The sequence below is a fragment of the Larus michahellis genome, chromosome 7, assembly GCF_964199755.1.
Source record: "Larus michahellis chromosome 7, bLarMic1.1, whole genome shotgun sequence".
Taxonomy (NCBI): Eukaryota; Metazoa; Chordata; class Aves; order Charadriiformes; family Laridae; genus Larus; species Larus michahellis.
In genome coordinates, this window is record NC_133902.1 from 17263933 (window position 1) to 17285584 (window position 21652).

A 21652-nucleotide genomic window follows, 5' to 3' on the forward strand; every position below is an offset into this window, starting at 1 on the left:
GTTTGGAGGATGCAGAGGGCTGGGTGCTCCCCGGGAAGCTGCAGTGCCACCTGGCAGCCCCCAGCTGGGCTGGGGCTCCATTGGCACCCCCGGGCTGGAGGAACGAGAGAAGCCTGGAGAAGAGCCTGAGGGATGGAGCGTGTGTGGGGTGCAGGCTGGCAGCCATGGGCTGCAGCAGTGGGCAGGGACAGACTCCCGGTTTGTGACTTTTAGAACATGGTTCTAAGTTACATTCACCATTTTGCAAGAGAACAGATCACTAGGGCTCCTGACAATACACTGCAGGGTTTATATACGAATGAACTAAAGCATAATTTTCACATTCAAGGCATACAAATGACATTGGAAAAAATAATTTCTAGAAAGGAAACTTATCTCAATAATTTACGATGCAAGCTAAGTGCCATGGAAGTCATTGAAAGCCTAGTCCTTTATAAATGTTTTAACAGGAAAACACAAGTATTTCCACACATAAACAAACAGCACTGCTATTGGTACTCTATATCCCCCAGGATCGTGTAATAATGGCATAGGGTAAAGTTAGGTAATGGGAAGCAGCAAGGAAAGAGCGGTAACCTTTCTGATAATGCGTCATTACAGTTTTCCCTGTAAAACTATTCCATTTTCAGCTACCAAGACAAGGAGAGCAGCAGCTCTGGTAAACGATGCATTCATGTGCTGGCCTCCTCAGTCAGTAAAGCTGCACCTCACCCAGCTGTAGATACATTCCCCACATACAACAGCGCTTCATATCCCTGTACTGAAACAAACACCGAAACGGTCTTGTCCTGTCTTCACCTTCACCATCTTGCACCAACACGTTTTCACAGCAGACATGGACTGGAACATGCTCTTTTGCACAGAGGCAGGTCTGCGCACAGGCGCTGGTTTCTAGCCAGGCAGCAGATGGCTGTATTTCCACCTGGGGAGTGTTCTGCTTCAGCAGAAAGTCCCTCTCCACCTACCCAACTACTTGTCCGGAAACCTCCTGTGGCACCCACGTAAGCACCCACATATTCTGCCCGACAGCTCTCAGCCTAGCTGCAAGTCATGGTAAAGCGTATGGACTATGATAGCCATTGCCGGCAAAAGGAAAATACCTAAACCTTCAAAATCAAACATCTTGGGAGATCTTTCCTAGGCGCTGGGGAGGAAGATGGATACAATGCTTTGCAAGGTAAATAAATGCCATTCATAGTGGTTTCCCGTCAGTCGGTAACGCACCTGGTTCTACCACAGAAAATGCCACAAGATTCAGCTGTTACTTTAGACAGAAAGCAGAAATAGCAACCTCACCATAGGAAGCATCACAATATTTAAAGCTGGCCAACAATCTCTTCTCCAATTCAAAATGCAAACTTCTGCAAACAGACATTTGAAAAAATTAAATTAATTGCAACGCTCCAAGTATACAACTTATCACTAAAGAAACAAAGATCGCACACCAGGCTTTTGGAAATACTTTCTAGATGAATTAAGTCTCTTCCATGCAGGGTTGCAATAGTTGAGCTTCTGCATTGCTGCACAGTTCCAGGTAGAGCGGGAAAAAGTCCACACTGTTCATGTACAGTCTGAGATGTGGGTACAGGGTTGGACTAAAGGTTGCCTTTCTTCCAGGGGACGACGCTGAAATGTATCGTATTTTGGCATGCCAACATTACAGACTTCAGCAGGTCTGACAGACAGACCATGCAAGTAACAAGCTAGATCTGGCTACTACACGAAGGAGAGGGAAGGGAGATTGATTCATTAAGACAAGCAATTAGTGGATAAGGGAAACCCATGAACAGGCCCCCTTTGAGTGAAATTGAAAAGCAAAGTGATTTTGGCAGCAGCAGTAGAACTCTTGGAATTAGGAGTGCTTTTTAACAGCAGCTGACAAGGACTAATTGCTGCCATTGAACATCAGGGGAAATGAGGAAAAAGGAGAGCTTGGGTAACATGGGAGTCCTGCCAGGAGATAAACAGTCGTCTTAATGTTTTACCACCATCTTGCAAAAAGCAAGCAAAAAAAATAAAAAAGGGAAAAAAAAAAAAATCCTAGTTACTCCTGCTGAGACACTGACACGCGGGTGGATCAGTTACCATTTGCTTGGTCGTTACTGCCAGCTCTGAGAAATTATTCCTGATGAATCGGTACCTGCGTGAGCAAAAGAAAAAATTTTAGAGCAGAGCTCCCAAGCCTACCTCAGCATTTTGCTTCCATCCTCGTGATACCAGCTCAGCAAATCGGATGTCTTGTGCCACACTTGGGATCGAGGAGCCATCCAGACCGTGGTGCCTTAGTGGAACTAGTCGTCAGGAAGTGAAAGCAAAAGAAACACCTGCATGCGAAGTACCGGCAAGGGCCAATCCAGCATCTCGTATCGAAGACGGTCAGTGAAGATTTAAAGCGCTCCCTTTCAGATGAGATAGCGTAATACACACATCTGCTTCCTGTGAGACACTAACCTCTCTGTTCGCACCGTGACGTTAGTGCTGTGGACTGCCAAGGCTCAGCTTCAGAGTCAGGACAGCTCACGTGCAAAACAGTTTGATCACAACCGGGATGCCACCTAGACAGTTTACCAGGCATAAATTGGGAAGGGACTCCATTTTCCCGAGGCACTCATTACGTAATAATGAGAGGTCTTTTCCGCAACCTCCATCATAAACAGGTATCTTCTTTCCCAGGCTAGCTAACCATAACTCATTCGCTCCTTTCTACAGATTATGTTGGTAAGACCTGCAGTTCCTCTTGTCACTGTTCCGAACACTCTCCAGCCATTCCATCATCACCCTCGAAGCTCAGTGCTAACACTGGATGCTGTACCCAACAGAGGATTCATTCACTAGAAGCATCAGGAGGACTACTTCATACCTCTCACAGGCAACAAAACCCCACCTATTTAATATTCCATTTCAGACGCTTTTCTGTAGAACTGCTGTCTCATCACATTTCCCCCCATTTTGTGCCTGTGGAGCCGGTAATTCCCAGGTAACTGTAAAATTTGCATTCGTTCTTACTGAATTGCAACCTATTTTTCAGCCCAACTGCAGCTACCTTTGATCTAAGCCAGCGCTGTTCCGAGTGGGGAGAGACTAGATGACCTTCAGAGTTCCATTATTCTACAGCTTATTCTCTAGATGACTTGGAGTTCACTGCATGTAAGAAAAAGCCCAGTAACTAGCAATCTTTGTAGATTTTATTAGGTACTTGCAAATCATTCATAACTCAACTGAACTTCAGGTCAAGTGAATATGGAGTTATCCCTAAAAAAATGGTGAGACAACTGATTCAAGAAGGTTTGGCACAGGTATAAATCGTCTTGCAGAAAATCCCCTCTATGCGGGAAAGAGCCGGGCTCTAATGTTCAGGCTGATCGAGTCATTCCAGATTGTCCTCGTCGACAGTTACACTTCTAAACCTGCTGTCTTTAAAGAAGACAGGAGTTCACTGCGTCCATCAATATTCTGCCTGGCTTTCACATCCCACTGGAACCTGTGGCTCCAATCGAGTTCTTCCGCAAAACTTGCTGAAAAAGGACCCAGAGCTCATGACTTGACACTAAACTGCAGCTGTGGAGACTTTGGGTCAACTCCTCATTCTACAGTTTATTGTACAGGACACAGGAAGGCTACAGTGATCTGCCATAATGCCCCACTTTGGAAATGGGAAAATAAACAATTCTGTCTTTTCTATGTGGTGTTTACGTTCTTCAGAGTTAAAATGAACGGGCTGTGAAGGATACAGCACAGAAACTCCTAATTTTCCAGAGGGTCTCCAGCACAAAGACAACTAAAATAACCTTGGGTTATTCCCAGTTTTTCAAAGGCAAGGGAGCAAAATAAGATATTTTAAACGATGCCAAAAATCGTCAGAAACGCCAGATGGAAAATTATATTTTTCAGAAAAAACAAACGCAGAACAGAACTGAGCTCTTATTTCTTTCCAAATATTAGACGACATCAATACAAGCATCAATAATTAATACTAACTCTTCTTCCAAAGACATACCAATTTAACATCACAGATGCTGATAACTTATTCAAGTTGGGGAACGGATTTAAAGAGGGCTTACCCTGCTCAGGTAGCTGCTCTTGGGTTTCAGCTGCCTTCATTTGATTTTGCTGGAAATCTCTTTCAGAAGGCCTTTCAAATCAGAGAGCTTAAGAATTAAAAAAAAAAAAAATAAAAAAAAAAAATCTTTGTTTATATATGAAGTCAATCTAATTATTCAAGTCAATGTTATTCCAACAGATGATGGCAGCTTGGGATGAGGGGAAAGGAAGAGAACAAAACAAGCAAGCAGTAGTAAGTACCTTGAAATACCCTAGAACATACCCTAGAAAATTCCATACAACATCAGCAACAACAGGTATAAACCCCTTTATGTGAACTCCTCCCTCCCTGGCTCCCCTGCGGATGCCAGCCACCACTTTGAAAGCAATAACTGACTGCTTTTTGTATTCCGTAGTCACACTGTGGTGGCAAATGAAGCAGTGTTAATATTGCTTTTCACAGGAAAGCAATTCTAATAAGTAATATGAGTAACGAGTCGTTGCCTCTCCAAATAGTATACCAAATGCAACAGTGCTTGAAAGGACACTTGCAATTACAGTTTTCGTCAATGCAATTAATGCAGTGAGCCCCAATGCATATGTATTTCACCTAGTTAACAAGCAGGCATCATGACAGCTACAAGGTCCCATCGATACTCCATCCCTTGCGCTCCTTCAAAGCGGAGATTGCAGATCAGTGGAGTTTTGCGGAGCATTCATTCTGACACACGGAGCTGCCTTCAAACCTTCCCCATGCCATATCTGAACTCTATTATTCCGCATCGTGTTTAAAGAAAAGTTTCCCCCATGATCAAGGCTCATGCCTAGGACTCAGTTACATCCTCAGATGTTTTTGGGACATCGTCTGAAGTGAGAGCCAGTGAGATATCCCTGGAATGCCTTGCTCTGAAAGGCACTACTCCTAAGCACTGGCCTTGGTACATTTCTGACATTAAAGCTGAAGGCAGGAACAGACAAAACAGCTTGCTGTAAGTTATTCTCTCAGACAATAAGAGGTACAATTTGGGTATTACTTTTCGGTAGAGAATTAAGGCTATCGTGTTTCCTTTCAGTTTCAAGAGGAGCATCACTAGACACATACTTGGTCGCTCACCATTTCCATTTCAGTCTTGAAAGCAAGCTATTATTTGGTAATCTATATTATCTGACAGCAATGAAAAGAAACCTTCTGAAGTATATGTGGGCCTTTTCACCCTTGGACTTCTAAAAAGTCTGCTCTTCACACCAATGCAGCTCCCCACTTCACAGGCAAAATACATAATTCAATCAAGCCCTCAAAAAAACACCCACTGTAAAGGTCTTTTCAGTGCCACAGTCAAAAAGTATACTTGTATGACAATTCTGATCATGATGTGCTCTCTAGTAGATCAGCAGCTTTATATTGCTTCAGCACAGGATGTTTCTGTGAATCAGATGGGATTTGCTGATTTTAATCATAATTAAAGGTCTTCCTACCCTGCACTATGTATGGAGCACCCTTTGTTTACCCATCAGGTATCGCCTGTGTTATCTGAAGGCTTGCCACAATATATCTGAACTGCCACTTAATTTTATAAACAGAGGCTAGACAAGAAAAGACAAAACCCAGGATTAATTACCTCATGCCTTCAGTACTAGAAGCTAAACTTGACAGGACATGTGTTTGAGAAGGGTATACCATAAGTGTGTAATGCCCCTTCTTCCCATTGGCGTTTCATGGGCCTGTTACACAGCAGAATATTGAAGTTTTATAAGAGAGAAGTTATTTTTACTTCTATTCATTCCAATAAGGAATACTGAGAAACACTTCTTCAGTGCTAAGCAAGAATCTTTCTACTTCATTTTCCAGCACAATATGAAGCTACATACGGAATCAAAAGTGCAAAGGAGCACATTAAAAAAGCTCAATTAAAATGGGGTCCTGGCAATAGTGACAAAGATTACACGTGACTCTTGGCGACGCTCATTTTCCTTGTGGACCACTGCCTGCTTTACCAGACAGAGGCACATCCCCCTGAGAAGCCTGAAACACAAGTACCTTTGAATCCAGTTGTCTAAATCGATGCGCCATCCTGAAAACAGAAAGCGAGCATTGAGTCCAGCAGAAAAGTCCTGTCTAGCCCCCCTCCCACATTTGCAAAACTGTGCAGAACTGCTTTGCAGAAGTTTATCTGGGGCTAAGAGATCCAGTCCTCATCTTTGGCCAAAGAGTGGAGCTAAGGCGACTACAGCCAGAGGTCAGTTACAAAACAGATTGTCTGCAGACACCCCTGCTTGGGAAGACCAAGCCTTTAATCCTTCCAAGAAGGCAGGGCTGCAGGTGGCTTGGCATTGTTTTTATTGCAAGTATATTAGCTATCATATGAATTACCGTGCTATTCCATTTGCCTTGTCAAGACTCTTCTGCTTCCACTATAAAAGCTATTTTTTTGCATTTGTTTGTCTTTTTATCTGATGCTGAATGCCTCTGGGTAGTCTTAACATAAACACTTACTTGTGGACAGCAATGTCCACAGCAGGGGCAAAAGGGCATGGATGAGTCTGGTCTTTCCCACCCATTTTTATCAGCTCTTCCCTTACATTTCATTTGGGGAAATACTCAAGCTGCTGGAAGCTAGCTACAAAATGAAGCTATCATACACAGCAGGTTACTGTTGCTGTTTTCTAGCTTTCTTTATATTTCTCTTTCCTCTTATCCTATTACTCTGAAAACACTGAGACAGATGCCAAAGCTAAAGTGTCATGATCTGGCAGTCAGAGAAGAGTAGTCCAAGACATCAACCTTCAAATACTACCATTCCAAACAGCATCCTTCCCTCTCCAGAGGTCTTTCCTACTCATTCTATTAAGTACAGACCTCTGTATAGATTGATGCCAGGGGAATGCTTGATATTTCAGATCTAATACTAAATATTCTCCGATAACTGCATAATGTTACAAAACTAGTCAGCTATAGCACTGCTCTCCATGATGAGACCTCAAAACAGTATAGGAAGATAACATTTTCTCCTCTGGTGGTAAAACAGAAATATTCGAGTGCAGAAAGGTTAAATCATTTGAGAAATACCGTGACAGACATTTGGAACAAGCGTGTTTAATACGTCTACCCAGCTACGGTGTGCGTAATATGCCATTATAACCCTTGCAATATTGCCATTAGCGTTTTACCAGCCTAATCAATTATTTCTGAAGGCAGTCTGCAGCAGCTGACAAAACCCCATCATTCTACTTAAAAAGAAAAGGCCCATTTATGCTGAGTTTATTTATCTACTCATTAGTTTGTAAACATATAGAGCTGCTGAAAACTTGCCTTCACTAAAAATACTCAACAGAAAGTTAAGAGAGTGAAGACAAAGAAAGTCAGACGTACTCTTCTGATGAATCATTTGCTTTGGTATTGATTTTGACAAGGTAGTTTTCCTTCATGACAGCTTCCCATGCCAGAATTTCATTGTCCTCATTTTTTGAGCCTGGAAAATGCATGTGAAAAAAAAGCAACAACACTACATTCAGTTAATTTGGCTTTCCAATGCTAAGATGGAAAAAGGCTGGGTTAGTGCTTGCAATCTGAAGCTACTGATTCCTCTCTCCGCATCCAGATCCTTCGCAGCCCCACTTCCCACCTGTGACACAGCTCTGCTAAACACGACATTAATGCATTTTACTGTATGCCCCTGGCAACCAGAGTTGGTTAAAAAAAGAAAATATGAACAAAAACTCCCACAAACTCCAAAAGTCTTTCTGGATTATTTTTTTTCTATCTTGGTTAACACAAATGCTTTGTAAAATAAATGGCAGACACTTCAACAGGCATAGGACGTTCCAGAAAGTTCCTGTCTGGGTTTAAGCTTTCCCTTTGTTTATACATTATCCCATATTGGATCATTAAGAGTAACACGTATTAAGAACCATGTTGTATGACTTATCATTGAACTAAAACCTTTCAAAACGATGAAGCATTGTCTTCTCTAAAAGGCATTGCCTGCTGATGCTGTAAATTAAGGAGTGACACAGAGCAAACCACTTGGAGTCAAAGTCCTCCAGGACAATATTTCTGCATTTTATCCTGTTCCAACAGGACAGCACGAACCCATAGCTGGCAAATGACTGAAGTCCTATTTCCTCCACCCAGTGCTCCTCTGATACCAACACAGCCCCAGATACCAACAGGCATTTAAGCACCCAAATCCCAACCATTTCCAGGAATTAAGTGGGGAAGCCAGGATTTTGCAATAGACAACACATTAGCGAGCTTTCTCTGTGCAGTTCCCGGTTCCTGTCACCAGCTCAACTACAATGATATTCTGGCCTAAATTAATTCTTCCATTTGCTTTTAGAACTGCAACATCAACCGCGCATCACTTGGGCAGAAATATCTACAGTTAAACTGCCTCCCCAGCAAGGAAACCAAACAATGATTTGGACAGCCAAAAGGATTTAGTCAGTGCTAAGGAATTTTATACCCCAAAGCAGGCATCTTTCTCCTAAACTAATAACAAATCTAGCCTGTGCCGCAGGGCATCAGTCAGGTCGCTGATAGATGGGAGTAAGTCTGTCAATTAACTCAACTTATCCTCTCTCATCTGCTTCTGAATGGCCATGAAAAAAAAAAAAAAAGAAAAAACACTCCATTTGTCGGGGGAAAAAAAGCTTGTTAAAACAATTCATATCTGTGCCCTCTGACAGAGTAAATAATGGGGAAATAGCTAAAGGACTGACTCAGCCACTCCTGAGTTTTTGAGGCAGGTTGTCCATTTGGCCATGCCCAGAGGGCCAGGAGACTCTCATTCTCTTTCAGTCACTCACCAGCAGGCAGAAGAGCCTCTGAAGAGAAGATTGTGCTCTGCTAGGCTGCCCTAGCAGCTCCTAGCTGTATTAGCTGGGAGACTGCAACGGAAGGATAGAAAGAAATGCAGCTCCAGAAGGTAGAGCGGCAAGCAGAGACTAAGACCACCTCTTATACAATTCACCTAACCATTCAGAGCGTGCAAGGTCAGGGATCTCTGCCACTTGGGAGCAGTGCAGGAGGGATGCACTATCAGGTGCTAATGACAAATGGGATGGTTTACATTTTTCATGCAAACCATGAAGATGACTTTCAGATGCTGCAGGTTCTGGATGAATTTATTCAGTGCTCTAATGCAAAAAAAAAACCCCAAAAAACAAAAAAAAACCCCAAAAAACCACAAAACCTTCACAGCTAGGAAGCAGCACACGCAGCCCTAAACTGATAGGATTAATTTGAAGACTTAATTGATTTACATACATACATGAGGTAATTTTGCCTTGAAATGGCTTGGACAAGAAATCACTGGATAACTCTGCAGAGTACTCAAGTAGAGCAGGTCTCACTGTAGAACACAAATGCTCTCTCACCACACCAAACCCAAAGCTACTGGGGGTGGAGATCACAACAATGCTCAGTTGGAGTTTTAGCATAAGAAGTTAGGAGCATAATTCCCCATATCCCAGAGAGAGCGCACCTTAAGCCCTGAAGGAAGATTATGGCTGCAAAGCAGCCAGAGGCTTTGATTTGAATCTTACCGAAGAGATTTCCAGCAACGTAGTGGATTTGCATTCGATAGAGAACATGAATGAGCTGCTCCTCATTTCCAGTACAACCTCCTCCTCCTCCAAGGTCTACACCACCCTTGAAAATTTCCCACCAAAACACTAACTGCCTGGTTTAAGCACAGTATGCCATAGAAGAGTTGCAATGCACCTGCCACAGAGCTGACTTTTAGGCAGTAAGGAATAATCCAACTCACAACAAATAGATGGCTCTTTACTTTCTTTCTTACAGCAGCATTTGAAACATTTCCTTAGCGCCATGAATATGTAGGCAAAGATGACAAAAGGGAAGGGGATAGTCAAGCGACTGCAGTATTCTTGGACCAAGAAGTAACGCTGGAACTTCCACACCTGGTCGTTGTTCTCTTGGACTGATCCAACAGTGTAACTAATAGGCGAAGAAAGAGAAAATACATACAGCGTTAGTTATTCAAAGGCCTCCATCAGAGCCAAGTAAGACCGCTTTTCTCTTTATTATACCAGGGCATGTTTTTGTAAAGTCATCCTGCAGATGGTATTTTTTACTGATTAGGAGGTTATTGAGTTTGTCCTCCTTTTTAGAGAAATTTGAAAACAGAACTAAGACAGTAGGAAAAAAAAAAACAGCCCTGAAGTTACAAATAAACTGGAAAAAACAGGAACAGAGAGAAAACACTTCACATACTTCCACTACCTTAGCTCTAAGCAACTTTCTTCCAGCCTAGACACATGAGAACAGGATGTTTCTTTGCAAGACACTGTGTCTCATTAATTCATCAGCTAACTTCTTTCTAAGAAAAAAACAAAAAAAAACCACCCTAAAAATAGAACATTTACAAAAAATGAGAAGCTCCTGAGACTTGTAGTAGAGGCATTAAGAATGCTCCAGGCATGGATCAAACCTGCTGTACTAAGCACTGTTTGAACCCAGCAAAGCAACAACCACAAGAGCAAACAGCCCACAGACTGCCTGACCTTCCGCTGCTGACATTAAGTGCCAGATGCATCCTTCCAAAACGCCTGTGTTGATATCCTAACGGACCCTTACACAAGTTAAGCTAAAACCTTCACCTGTTGGAAATTACCTTTTGTTTTAGAAGATAAATACAATCCTGAATTTCAGAAGTCTCTAAAAATGTAATATTCACCCTTTTCAGCTAATGCATACCGGATGCAAAGAAAAAGTTGGGTTCTCTGTTGTTAAAATTAATATATAATTGTAATTAAAATTAATATATAATTGTAATTACAACATATAGAGACATTGATTGGACTGGTAACTAACAGACATCACCGTTATTAAAGACTGACAAATACTACGTACAGACTGGGCTTAGGACGAGCCATCACAGATTCACACATTTCTAACCGCATGAAGAAAAAAAAACACCTGGGACTGCTGTTTGCCCACCGGGCTTCCTGAGCGCAGTACAATCCAGTGCTCACGCTTGATTACGTTGTTCGGTCTATTGTTAAAATGAACCATGCAAAGCTCTGAGAGTGTCGTTAGAGAATGCATGCCGGTTCCTTCCACAAAATAAGCTGAGCTGGCAAAAACTAGGTTTTTACTGGCATAACTGGATAAACGAGAACTTTTATTGCTAGATGCTGTTAAAATATGCATTTTAACAAATATCAAAGGCTTCTAGGATAGAGCTGGCTTATTGCTGTGCTTTCCTTTATTAACGTGAATTGATTTCACCCTTTCTAGGCAGTATAAGCATTGTCTTCTGTCCCCAGGTCCTGTGCAGGTTAGGAAAATACATGTACAAAAACCAGATATGCTGTACCAGTCCTAGCTGCCTCGCCAAAAATCACATTTCTGACTTGTCTTTGGAGTCCAGATGAGCACGGGGAGAAAGGTTTAGAGCTGAGGGGGGAGCAGATCCCAAAGCTGAAGGGGTTCTCAACTCATCACATTAATACATCTCATCTCAGGCCAGACAAAAGCTGTACTGGCATTCGGAAGGGAGATCCTCTTGAGGCAAACCAAGAGTCCTTTGTGCTTCTTGTAAATACTCTTGTTGCCAAAGCAAATTCCTGCCAAGCCTGTCACTGCCGAGGTACTATCAAAACACACAAAAATAAACAGAGAGGACCTCAAGAATGATGCCATGGGGTTGTAAGTATATTTTTTTTGTGCTGCAAGGGAATGTAAAGCAGAAAGTAAGCAGGCCTGGGAATGAGAAGAGAGCCACAGCACCAATCCAACTGTATTCACAAGTCAGAAGTGAGACAGGAGGGCACCACATTCCACAAGTCTGATACAAGGACTTCCCATTTTTAACTCAAGTCTCTGTCAGAGCTTGCAATGTAAACACCAAAGACTTCTGGAAGAAGCTGAGGAAACTTTTCCCTGTGGACCACATATGTTTTTTCTCTTGCTGGTCCCAATGCAGCCCATGTATATTTGATAACGTGTGCAACAGCAACCGTTTTTATTTGGCAAATCAGTGCTGGCTATGTGATACAGTCAGCTGTTACCAGCACCACATTTCAGGTGTCTGATCCATCTGCATGGTCTAACACTTCACAAGATACCAGAATAGACCTCCTGACTGGTAGACCCACAGACAGATAAATTGCCATATAAAAACAGAGATGATGGCATTTTTCAAGACAAAGTCCTTTTGTATGTCCCAGGGAGATGCAGCCCATTGCCTGTGGTATAAGTCAGAACAATAAATAGCAGGCCCACCAGAGCAGTAACACACACATCATCATCACCCAGCTGTTCTGGTTAATAAAACCATAGCGTTATAAAAAGACGGTGATAGTAACTGTTATAAAAAGACAGTGATAGTAACTCATTTATTCATTCTAGGCAAGGTCAGCTGTACAGCAACTCACACTTGGTAAGGCACTGACCCAGCTATCATGCGCCGTGTGAACCACAGGGGTTTGCGCTAAGCCCACTGTGCAAAGGATGCTTAGAGAAGTAGTAAAAGGACAGGCAGCAATCCATCCCTGGCACATTGTACCAGTTTTGATCAGTCTGCTGCAAGAAATGGAGAAATGCCTTTGTTCACCTTCCCACACCACCCTTCAACTGAGAGGTCTCTTTCAAGTTGGGAACTCTGTCCAGACTACTCCCAGCAATTCCTCTGCAAAAGATACAAGCAGACTCCAAGGCCTGACTTCACACCGTTTTCCAGAACTTCATTGCCTCTCCCAGAGGGCTATGGATTTATTACATACCCAAACATGGCCACCAGCAGATTCACAAGGAGGATGTTAGTTGAGAGCATGTAAATACAGACAAGTGGAATGGTAATCCACTCTGGGAAGCGAGGTTGGTTGTTGGCATCCAGCTCCACGCATAAGGGCTTGGACTCATTGCCGGAAAAGGTACAGCGGTCAAAGTTGTAGGTGGTACCTCAGAGGGCGAGAGTAGAGAGCAAACAGTGAGCCCTCTCCCGCTTTTTCTGTTGAGTACAGCCCCAATTACTGCTACCGACCACAATATGAGTGGCCTCCTCCTTCCTCGCCCCCCCATAAGACATAAAACTTGCATTGTCGCTGCTTGGAGGAAAGGGGTCAACACAGGACTGCACAACCACTGAATGAACAGAGCGTTCCACCCGCCCAGGAGAGCTTCCCACAGAAAATAGGTACCGTCAACATCATCAGGATACTGGCCAAACATAGCCAGGTATGGCTCATAGATGACGGATCGAAATATCCACTCCCAGCGGTGCTCGTTCTTCCTCAGGATGCCTTGCCTGGCCACACCAAAGGCCACCATCCACACAGCAAAGAGAAACAGGAAGAAGAAGACATCTATCATCTGAAAAAGGACAACAAGCAAACGTCTTAGTGCCCCACTGTGTGCCTGTTGCAAGCCACACGTGGCTTCTTTTCTCCCTGATTTGATATTAGGGAGGAGAACAAATATTAGAAAAGCCCACACAAGTTAGCACCATTCCAATGCAAGTTTTCAGATCACTGCTCCATAAATTTACCGTCACCAACACGCATACACAAATAATTCACCATTCCCACTCAGGGAACTTCAAAAATGTTTATGCAACCATAAAAGCAAGGCACATTTCAGAATACAGGATGTCCCCCTGGCATCAGACAGGCTCCACCCACAGAAGCAAGTTCCACATGCAAAGACTATTTATGCAACAACTGTAGCTGCAAACCCTGCAGCCGAGCGTCAGGTAAAAACGGCCACCACTTCTGAAAATGCCACTTTGGGTGGCTTCAAACCAGCATTCATAGTCTAGACACTCCAGCTAACAGTTTCATGAATGTCTAGCTCTTAACACTATACAGGTTACTGAAGACTGGTAATGTCCCAGCTGAGCTTCTCTGTTTGTTGCAGACCCACCTCCACCAACATCTGCTCTTCCACTAGCCCCAGGCATCTTTATTATTAGACTTACTCAAAAGCCATCTCTTTTGAAGAAGGACAAACAAGAGAAAGATGTACAGGAAACAATCCTGTGTTGCTGCTTACACATCATAAGGTGATCTAGGACCAGGTCATCTCTAGACTTCAGCTTTGCAGCAGCAGTACATGGCAAAAGAAAGGCTTTCTGGGTAAGCAGCTGCAGACTACGCTGTTACTCCCATTGTCACCACACAGATGGTTTTTCAATTCCATGTACAAGGTCAGCTCCAGGTGACAGGCACAAATTCAAGCAGACCTACTCCAGCTCACCAGTGCTCCTCATTCCCACACCCACAGTAAGCCACATCTGTATTATACGGAATCCCACTGTCTTCCTATTACCTTTCCCAGTCTGCTACCAAACATCCCCTCCAGCTACAAAGGACAGAATTAGCCCAGCCACTCCACGAGAGGCTCCTCACCACCCGCTTCTCCAGTTACGTGTGTGACCGATGCAGTGGAAGACAGAAATCACCCTCCTCTACCATTTATCATCATCTCGTTTGGGGAACGCTCATGTGAGCGACAAGAGGGATGGAATAAACCACTGAAACATTTGAGACATGTAAGACAAGAGCTACCAGGAAGCAAATTTCCTCTTCTGTTCTTCCGCCTGATCTTTATTCTCTGTCCCTGTGCAGAGGGAAAGAAAAAGGCCCTGCTCTTAATTAGGTCCAATTTAAATCTCAATTAATCCTGTTTAGCAGATTTAAGAGAAGGAGAGAACTTGCTGCCATCATCAGAACAGTGGTGATTTTCACTTTTGGCGGGGGGGAGGGGGGGCGGGGAAAGGCGTCACATCATTTATTTAGACTCTTCTTGAATAGCTGCCAGAATCTTACCATCCTCTGCAGCATAATTATTTTGGGTCCTAGATTCCTGCTAACTGTGAAAATATGGATCAGCCTCAGAGTAAAAACTATGTAGTCCAAACAGAAAATGACTCTCCCAGAATACCAAGAGCTTTCATCAGATGAGTGAAGCCTGATGGAGACAGTAAAAGAAAATGAAGAGAAGCATTGGGTAAAGCATGCAGAAGTCTGGTAAAAATACACTGAAAGATGTTCCCTAATCACTTTATTTTATTTCTTTATTTGCTTTTACAGATTTAGAGTCAAGACTTGGCAGTATTTCAGGGCGTTTCACGAACATGTCGTTTCCCAAAAATCCCAGTACAGGCTGTAGTCAAAACCCCGGGAGGAAGCAAAGCCTTAATGTGGCCACAAGAAAAGACACTACTCACCTGAACACAATCCCTGCTATGAAGTAGAAGATTGCTAGCGTATCCATAACATTCCACAGATCTGAGAAATACTTACTGCCATTCATGTACCACTGGGAAGGAAAAAGAGCAGAAAGTAACCACCACACAGCACTGGCCAGTAACATGGGGAGCTCATCCATCCTCCCCTCCCCTCTCCCCACTGGATGGCCTCATGGTAAATATTCCACCCACTGCAGCAGTAAGGATTGTTTCCTTGCCCAGTTAATATTTTGTCACACGTAATAGGTACACCAGAGTTCAGACTGCTTTTAATTTCCCCCAAAAGAGAGGTTTAAATATATCCAGCAATGCCAGAAATTACTGGCAACATGTTTTTACCGTTAACTTCTAAAAGGACCGTAGGTCAAGATTTTCTGTGTTTAGAGCTCCTGAACAGATTTTTCTCCTGCAGTCCAGATGTCCTAAGCTAATGCTCTTGCACTGGGACCAGTTAAGCACATCGGTGACACAGCGATTGCACCAGAATACAGGTTCCTGTGCTCAAAGGGCGTAACCCAACCACACGGGTGCTTGTGCATGGGGAAGAACAGCCCTGACAAGAGCCGAGATGAGGTACTTAGTGCTCACGCGTGTATACACATGCTGCCAGGGGACCTCAGGGCAGATCATGGTATGGTCCGGCAGAACTGCTGCCAAACGCGTCAGAGGAGTCTTGGTGTGACTCCTCAAGAGCAGATGAAACACTGGGAGAGGCAGGAGGGTCACTGTTTCGGGGCAGCTGAAGTATTCTGGCTTCTCTTTCTTCACAGAGCTGATTCAGTAATCTGTCCCTGGCTACACGCACATGCTTTTGATCAAAGATGCAGATTTAATTTATTCTTTTAATTACCTGGCGCTCTATTTCTGAATTGCAAGTCTAGTGAGAATCTTTGCCCGTTCCCAGGCAGTACTGCACCCTGGATCCAACGTCTGTGCAAGAACCAACTTCTGGATCCAATCCAGAGGTGACTCATTAGGACAAGCAGCTTAACCAGGAGAAACCTCTGCCAGGCCTGAAGCAATAGACTGAGTCCCTGATCATAATTCTTTTTAATCTTCATTGAAATAATCAAAGCTTAGTAACCACTGATCAGTACGCTCTCTGTAACTGGCATATCCAAGGAAGGCAATTCTGCTCTCAGTACTTTTAGGGGAAACAGGCATTAATGGGAGTTTTCTTCTAAATGCAGAAGATCCACTGTACTATACCAGTTGAACAATTGTTGCATTTTCTTCACGTGATGGGATGCATCGCTAAAGATGGACAGTTGTGGCAGCTACCAGGGTGTCAGGCTCAAGATACTACCAGACACTATTTCTGTTTCAGCATCTTGGGACCCGCACACATTTTTCTTACTACTTGAGGTACCAAAGGTGGAGCACTGAGTGGGGACAGCATGTCTGACACCCATGACATCGGGTTGTCTCTGTCTAGTAACTCCCTGTATCAAACGTAAGTTGTCTTGCTATACATGACAGTGAAGCAGTTTTATGGGAAAAGCTAGATGCATATGGTCCAAACGTCTTTCACAAAGCAATAAGTGTATCACTGCACTACAGCTGTATGGAATGCAGCAGGTTTAAGCCTGATGCCTCTTCTATTAAGGGCACAATTGTGGATGGAGAAAGGAAATAGGTTTTGGTGTTAAGCAGAAACAGAGAGAAAACAGGCAGATGTGTATAAACAAGTGGGAACAACCGAGACTGCAGTGCAGTTCAGTCCTTCAAATATCAAGCTGTTCCCACTGGTAAGAGTGCACCAAGGTTCCATCCGGATTCCCTCTCCATTTGAGAAAACGGGGCTTTCCTGCACACCCCACGAGTCTACCCACTCACCTGGCTGGAGGCTACATCCATGTGGCTAAGAAGATAGCAGGAAAAAGGCATCTCCAATTTCACTATTGCCATGACAGCTCTAAACGGGATATGAAAAAGTAGGTCCGGCTAGTTAAAAATCTCTAGGACCATCAGAAGTGAAAACAGGGCTGAGCCCGAGGCTTACACTTCAGATACAGTTCAGTTCTGCTGAACGGTGAAACAACCTGCTTTAAATTTGGAACAATGTCTGGTAGCTGGCACTTCCTCCGACACACCACACTCTAATCAGAGGGCTGATTTCTCCCCAAAACTAGTTATCTGACTGCAGCAGCTACAGCAGGGCCGTGGGCAACGCTACTCTTACTTTTCCTTTGATATGAAAACAAAATCTGAGACATACCTCTTTTTTTTTTTTTTTTTTCCCCAATATGAGGGACACAAATACTATTTTGACCGCAGAGTTAGACAAATACACATACAATCTATCTTGGAGGAAGCCAGGGAGAAAGTTTCCTGAGAAACTGAGATGATTGGGACACTGCTCTGCATTCTGCTCCTTAGCAAAATAGGTTTGAAGCCAGGACAGTGACTTTAAGATAACTTTAAATCTTAGATAAACTCTCTGGTTTAGCTGCCTCCACTCTCACCATCAAATTGGTACAGCCAGCAGCCATTAATGGGATTACTGGGATCTGAAGCTGTTCTACCTGCTCAGGGTAGTGAGAAATAGTGACATTGGTAGGGGAAAAAAGTTTCTGTCCCTAAGGCTTTCCCCAGGACTTTTGCTGGGTACACATGGGAAGTACAAGGTCAGGTCCAGAGACACCAGAACCTAAATCAGCAGAAACAGACACTCCATTAGTGTTTTCATTGCAACAGAGTCTTTTACTTTTTCCCCCATTTTCCTTAGCAAGTAAAGTTGCCTTAAACAGGGTACCACCTTGACTATTAAAAAGGAAAAAGATCACACAGCAAGTTAAGCACAGTAACATCAACATTCGGTAATGCCATTTGAGCTCAAGTAAGAAATGTTATTTCAGGGTGGTCTGATCCGGCAGATCACCCACAAACACTCACGTGGAGACTTAACACCTTCCAGTGCAATCAGAAAGCGACACCGCACTGAAACCACACACCCCTTTCTCTTCCAGTTTCCCCAGCTTCTCCCCACTATTCTGAACACTGACTGGTAGAGACCAGCTTGCCTGAAAACCAACATGTTTCACGTGCCCCCTTACATATGAAGTGAGAAGAGTATCTACTATGCCGCTGGCTATAAAGGCAGTCCTGCACGCGGTTCCTACAGCAGCACCAGCCATGCAGGCAGTACAAAGTTGGTCCTTGGGACTACGTGAAACTAACAAAAACTGCATTTATGATTAAAAGATAAACAGAAATACATAATGATATGTCGCTCATTGGTTAAAAAAAAAAAAAAAAGGAGGGGCAGGATGTGGAGAAGAGAGGCAGGAATCACTTGATCTAGGGGTATACACCCAGATAAATGTGTTAATTCTAAGCTCCTGTTCTCAACTGCTTTGGCAATCCAAGTCAAGCGCTCCTGAGAAATATCTTCACTGGCATTAGCTTATCCACACAGCCTCAAAGTCAATACACATCCCACTTGGTGCATGGACACTGCAGCTATTGGGGAACAAAGAGCAATTAAACATCGGGGGGAAACAAAAAAAAAATTAACTGTGCCTTGAGTTGCCTGAACATCTCTCTCAAGAAGTGGCTCCCCAGTAACTTAAAAGCAGCTTGCACTGCCTTTCGCTACTAGCAGGGGAAAAACCATAAGGCTTTTAATCTAGCACTAAACATTTTTGGTTTGCAAGCGCTGCCTACTTGTCTCACTTCATCACAAAGAAGAATGAAGACCAGCACATAAAGGATCATCTCCAGCACAGTAGGTTCCTTCTGGAAATCCATAAGCAACACGTAGGCAAAGAGCAACAGGAAAGCGATGTAGAAGATGACGGTCCAGGAGAAGACCACAAAGGGGGAGGTGAAGAAAGACACATAATACAAGAAGAGTTTCTTGCTCTTCTCCACAGGCTTTTTCCTGAGGAATTGAAAGAGGGAAAAGGTCTCTAAGCATAGCTTTTATACCTGGAAACATTTGTGCTCTTCATTAATGTGAAAATGACAAAGGTGCAGTCTAGCACAGGACGTTATTTTAAAGGTAATGCTGTTCTGCATCCCCTGACTTCAGACACGCAGTTGACACATCTTAACTCCAGATCAGAGCAAGGACATGATCTGTCATAGGCTCATTCAGCCATTAAATGTCTTTATTTGAGAGTGGTTGAACACTGGAACAGGTTCCCCAGAGTGGCTGAGGAGTCTCCATCCTTGGAGATACTCAAAACCCAACTGGACACAGTCCTGGGCAACCTGCTCTAGCTGACCCTGCTTTGAGCAGGGAGTTGGTCTGGATGATCTCCAGAGGCCTCTTCCTGTCTGAATTGCCCTATGATTCTATGATTAGTTGACTCGCTTTTTGCTTCTGCTAATAAGAAGCCAGTTGATTACCTGAATGAGATGAAACCACAGCCTATTAAAGGGAAAAAGAACAGACACAGTAAAATCTTCCAGTTCTTAGTATCTCTTGAAATCTCTCCATACCACTGCTTGGAAAGGAAATTCTGCAGGGAAGAAGAAAATATCCTCGTTTGTTCTAACAGCAACAAAATAACTTTGGAATGCTATTAGAGGACATTTGATTCAGTAAAAAAGCACCAAAACTTTGAGATTTCAATCAAAATAACTGGGATTCCCATTTCAACAATACAGAAAGCTTTCTGAACCAGTAACAGTGTGCTGGTTCCTTAGTCTGGCGATCCTCCAGTCTACGTGATAAGGAGTTTAAAATGAGACTGAACAGGACTTGACCTGATTTAGAAGGCACTTTGTGCTGGGCAGTACATCCACACAGTGCATACATGGAGTTGCACCGAGGGAGAAGTCAGTTCAGGCAGTCTTTATCATCTAGCTCATTCTGATTTACAGCTGTAAATCAAATCTTCCCCTCTTGACTTAGCATTTGTGCACAAATCAGCCACCTCCTATTTCAAGAAGAGGAGCCACACTCCCATCCCCTACTAGCAGCAGTCAGTGCTCCCTGGGATGCGTTTCACAGCACTACAGACGCTGGTTCTGTGAGCGTGCTGCAGGACACAGCTTTGGTGCGGCCACACAAAGATCAGTGTTCACATGGCTGGGAAACCTTGCCCGGAGGCTCCCACTTCCGCAAGGACAGTGTCTGAGTATTGGCCTTTCACCGGCTGTTCACGAGGATGTAGCATTTTCACCGCAATAATATTCATTTTTAAGCTACTCAGATCACAAGAGTTAGAGCAAACTGTGCACTTTCTTTCCACTGACATTACCTGCACCCCTGGCTGTGCGATGAACTGCTGGTCTTTAGCTTCCACTGCTAGTTCCAGACAATTGCTCCCTCCCCAGGCTTCACAGGAATAGGTCAGCAGCTGCTCAGCCAGATCTTCGTCATTGCTGTAGCACTCGGTGAACAGCTCTGGAAGAAAACAGCAGCCCCACACTGGGCTCCAACTTCAGACTCCATTTCCCACCTACTTGGGTTCAATTGTCTTCACCGACTTCCAAAGTTTATAATATTAAAGCATGCAGACACAAGAACTCTTTCCACATTTTCAGCATGGCAAAACAACGTGCGCATTGCTTTACAGCCCCACTTGCAAGCATTAAGCTTTTATACAGAATTCATGTCTGGATGAAAACTGTAATATTAAATCAGCTCACACAGAGATACCATTAAGTTGAGTTCTGCACTAAAAAACTGAGTAAAAAAATATTAACTTCTGCTACTCAAATGACTCAGTGGATCTGCTTGTTTCATCTTCTTTTCATTCATTTAGCGCTGATCTAATGACACAGTCATAGCAGTCCCACATTAGCAGCAGAGCTGAACAACAAGGGCAGAATCTGATGCTTTTTCACTGGGAAATGCCTTGAAAACGTAGTTGTTTTAGAAGAGCTATGAGCATCTTATTCTGCCTCTAGATTTTTGTGCATAGAGTGAGAAATTATTTCTCTTTCCAGCTCTGGACGTTTCTCACTTGAAGGCGGTTCTGTTGGTGTACCTGCGACAGTGCACAACTGCCCTTAAGAACGATCCAGCCTCTTATCAAACACACCAGGCTTCACTAGAAGCTCTTCAACGGCATGTTTTCCCAGGCATTTCCCAAACAGCTGTTACCATAACAGCAAGGATGCACGTGTACAGCAATACTTTCAGCTGGTATTACCACATACACTGCCATACGCACAGATCTTGACAGACCGACTTCAATGAGACCTGTTTACGTCTCAGTGTCTTGCTAAATAATGAGGCCTGAGGGACATAGATACCTTTAAGAAAGTCTATTTAAGCAGTTTTCACTTTGGGAAGGAGGAGTACTTTCTGGCAACAAGCAAGATATTTTCAGTGTGGCCTTGTGCCACTTCTTAGTGGAGAGTGAAATACCTTTGCCCATATACACGCAAAAATAAGGCTCAAGTTCAACAGGTCAATCCAAGAGCCCAAGAAAATCCAAGAG

General features: G+C 43.5%; 1 protein-coding gene across 2 annotated transcripts in view; it reads right to left on the reverse strand.

Annotated features, from left to right (window-relative positions):
* Positions 1 to 267: 267 nt before the first annotated feature.
* The window catches only part of TRPM8 (transient receptor potential cation channel subfamily M member 8), a 153180-nt gene continuing 131795 nt past the window's right edge, over positions 268 to 21652 (reverse strand). The window contains exons 17-28 of one of the 2 annotated variants that reach the window (XM_074594835.1): positions 20465 to 20610; positions 19608 to 19720; positions 18921 to 19137; positions 15234 to 15325; positions 14833 to 14974; positions 13203 to 13378; positions 12790 to 12963; positions 9810 to 10000; positions 7412 to 7511; positions 6080 to 6113; positions 4062 to 4148; positions 268 to 2140 (exon numbers count right to left, since the gene is read on the reverse strand). In XM_074594835.1, the coding sequence (XP_074450936.1) occupies positions 4098 to 4148; positions 6080 to 6113; positions 7412 to 7511; positions 9810 to 10000; positions 12790 to 12963; positions 13203 to 13378; positions 14833 to 14974; positions 15234 to 15325; positions 18921 to 19137; positions 19608 to 19720; positions 20465 to 20610 (1436 nt within the window). In that variant the 3' untranslated portion in view covers positions 268 to 2140; positions 4062 to 4097. Of the gene's footprint in view, positions 2141 to 4061; positions 4149 to 6079; positions 6114 to 7411; positions 7512 to 9809; positions 10001 to 12789; positions 12968 to 13202; positions 13379 to 14832; positions 14975 to 15233; positions 15326 to 18920; positions 19138 to 19607; positions 19721 to 20464; positions 20611 to 21652 lie in introns of both variants that reach the window. The other variant, XM_074594834.1, reaches the window with a different exon arrangement.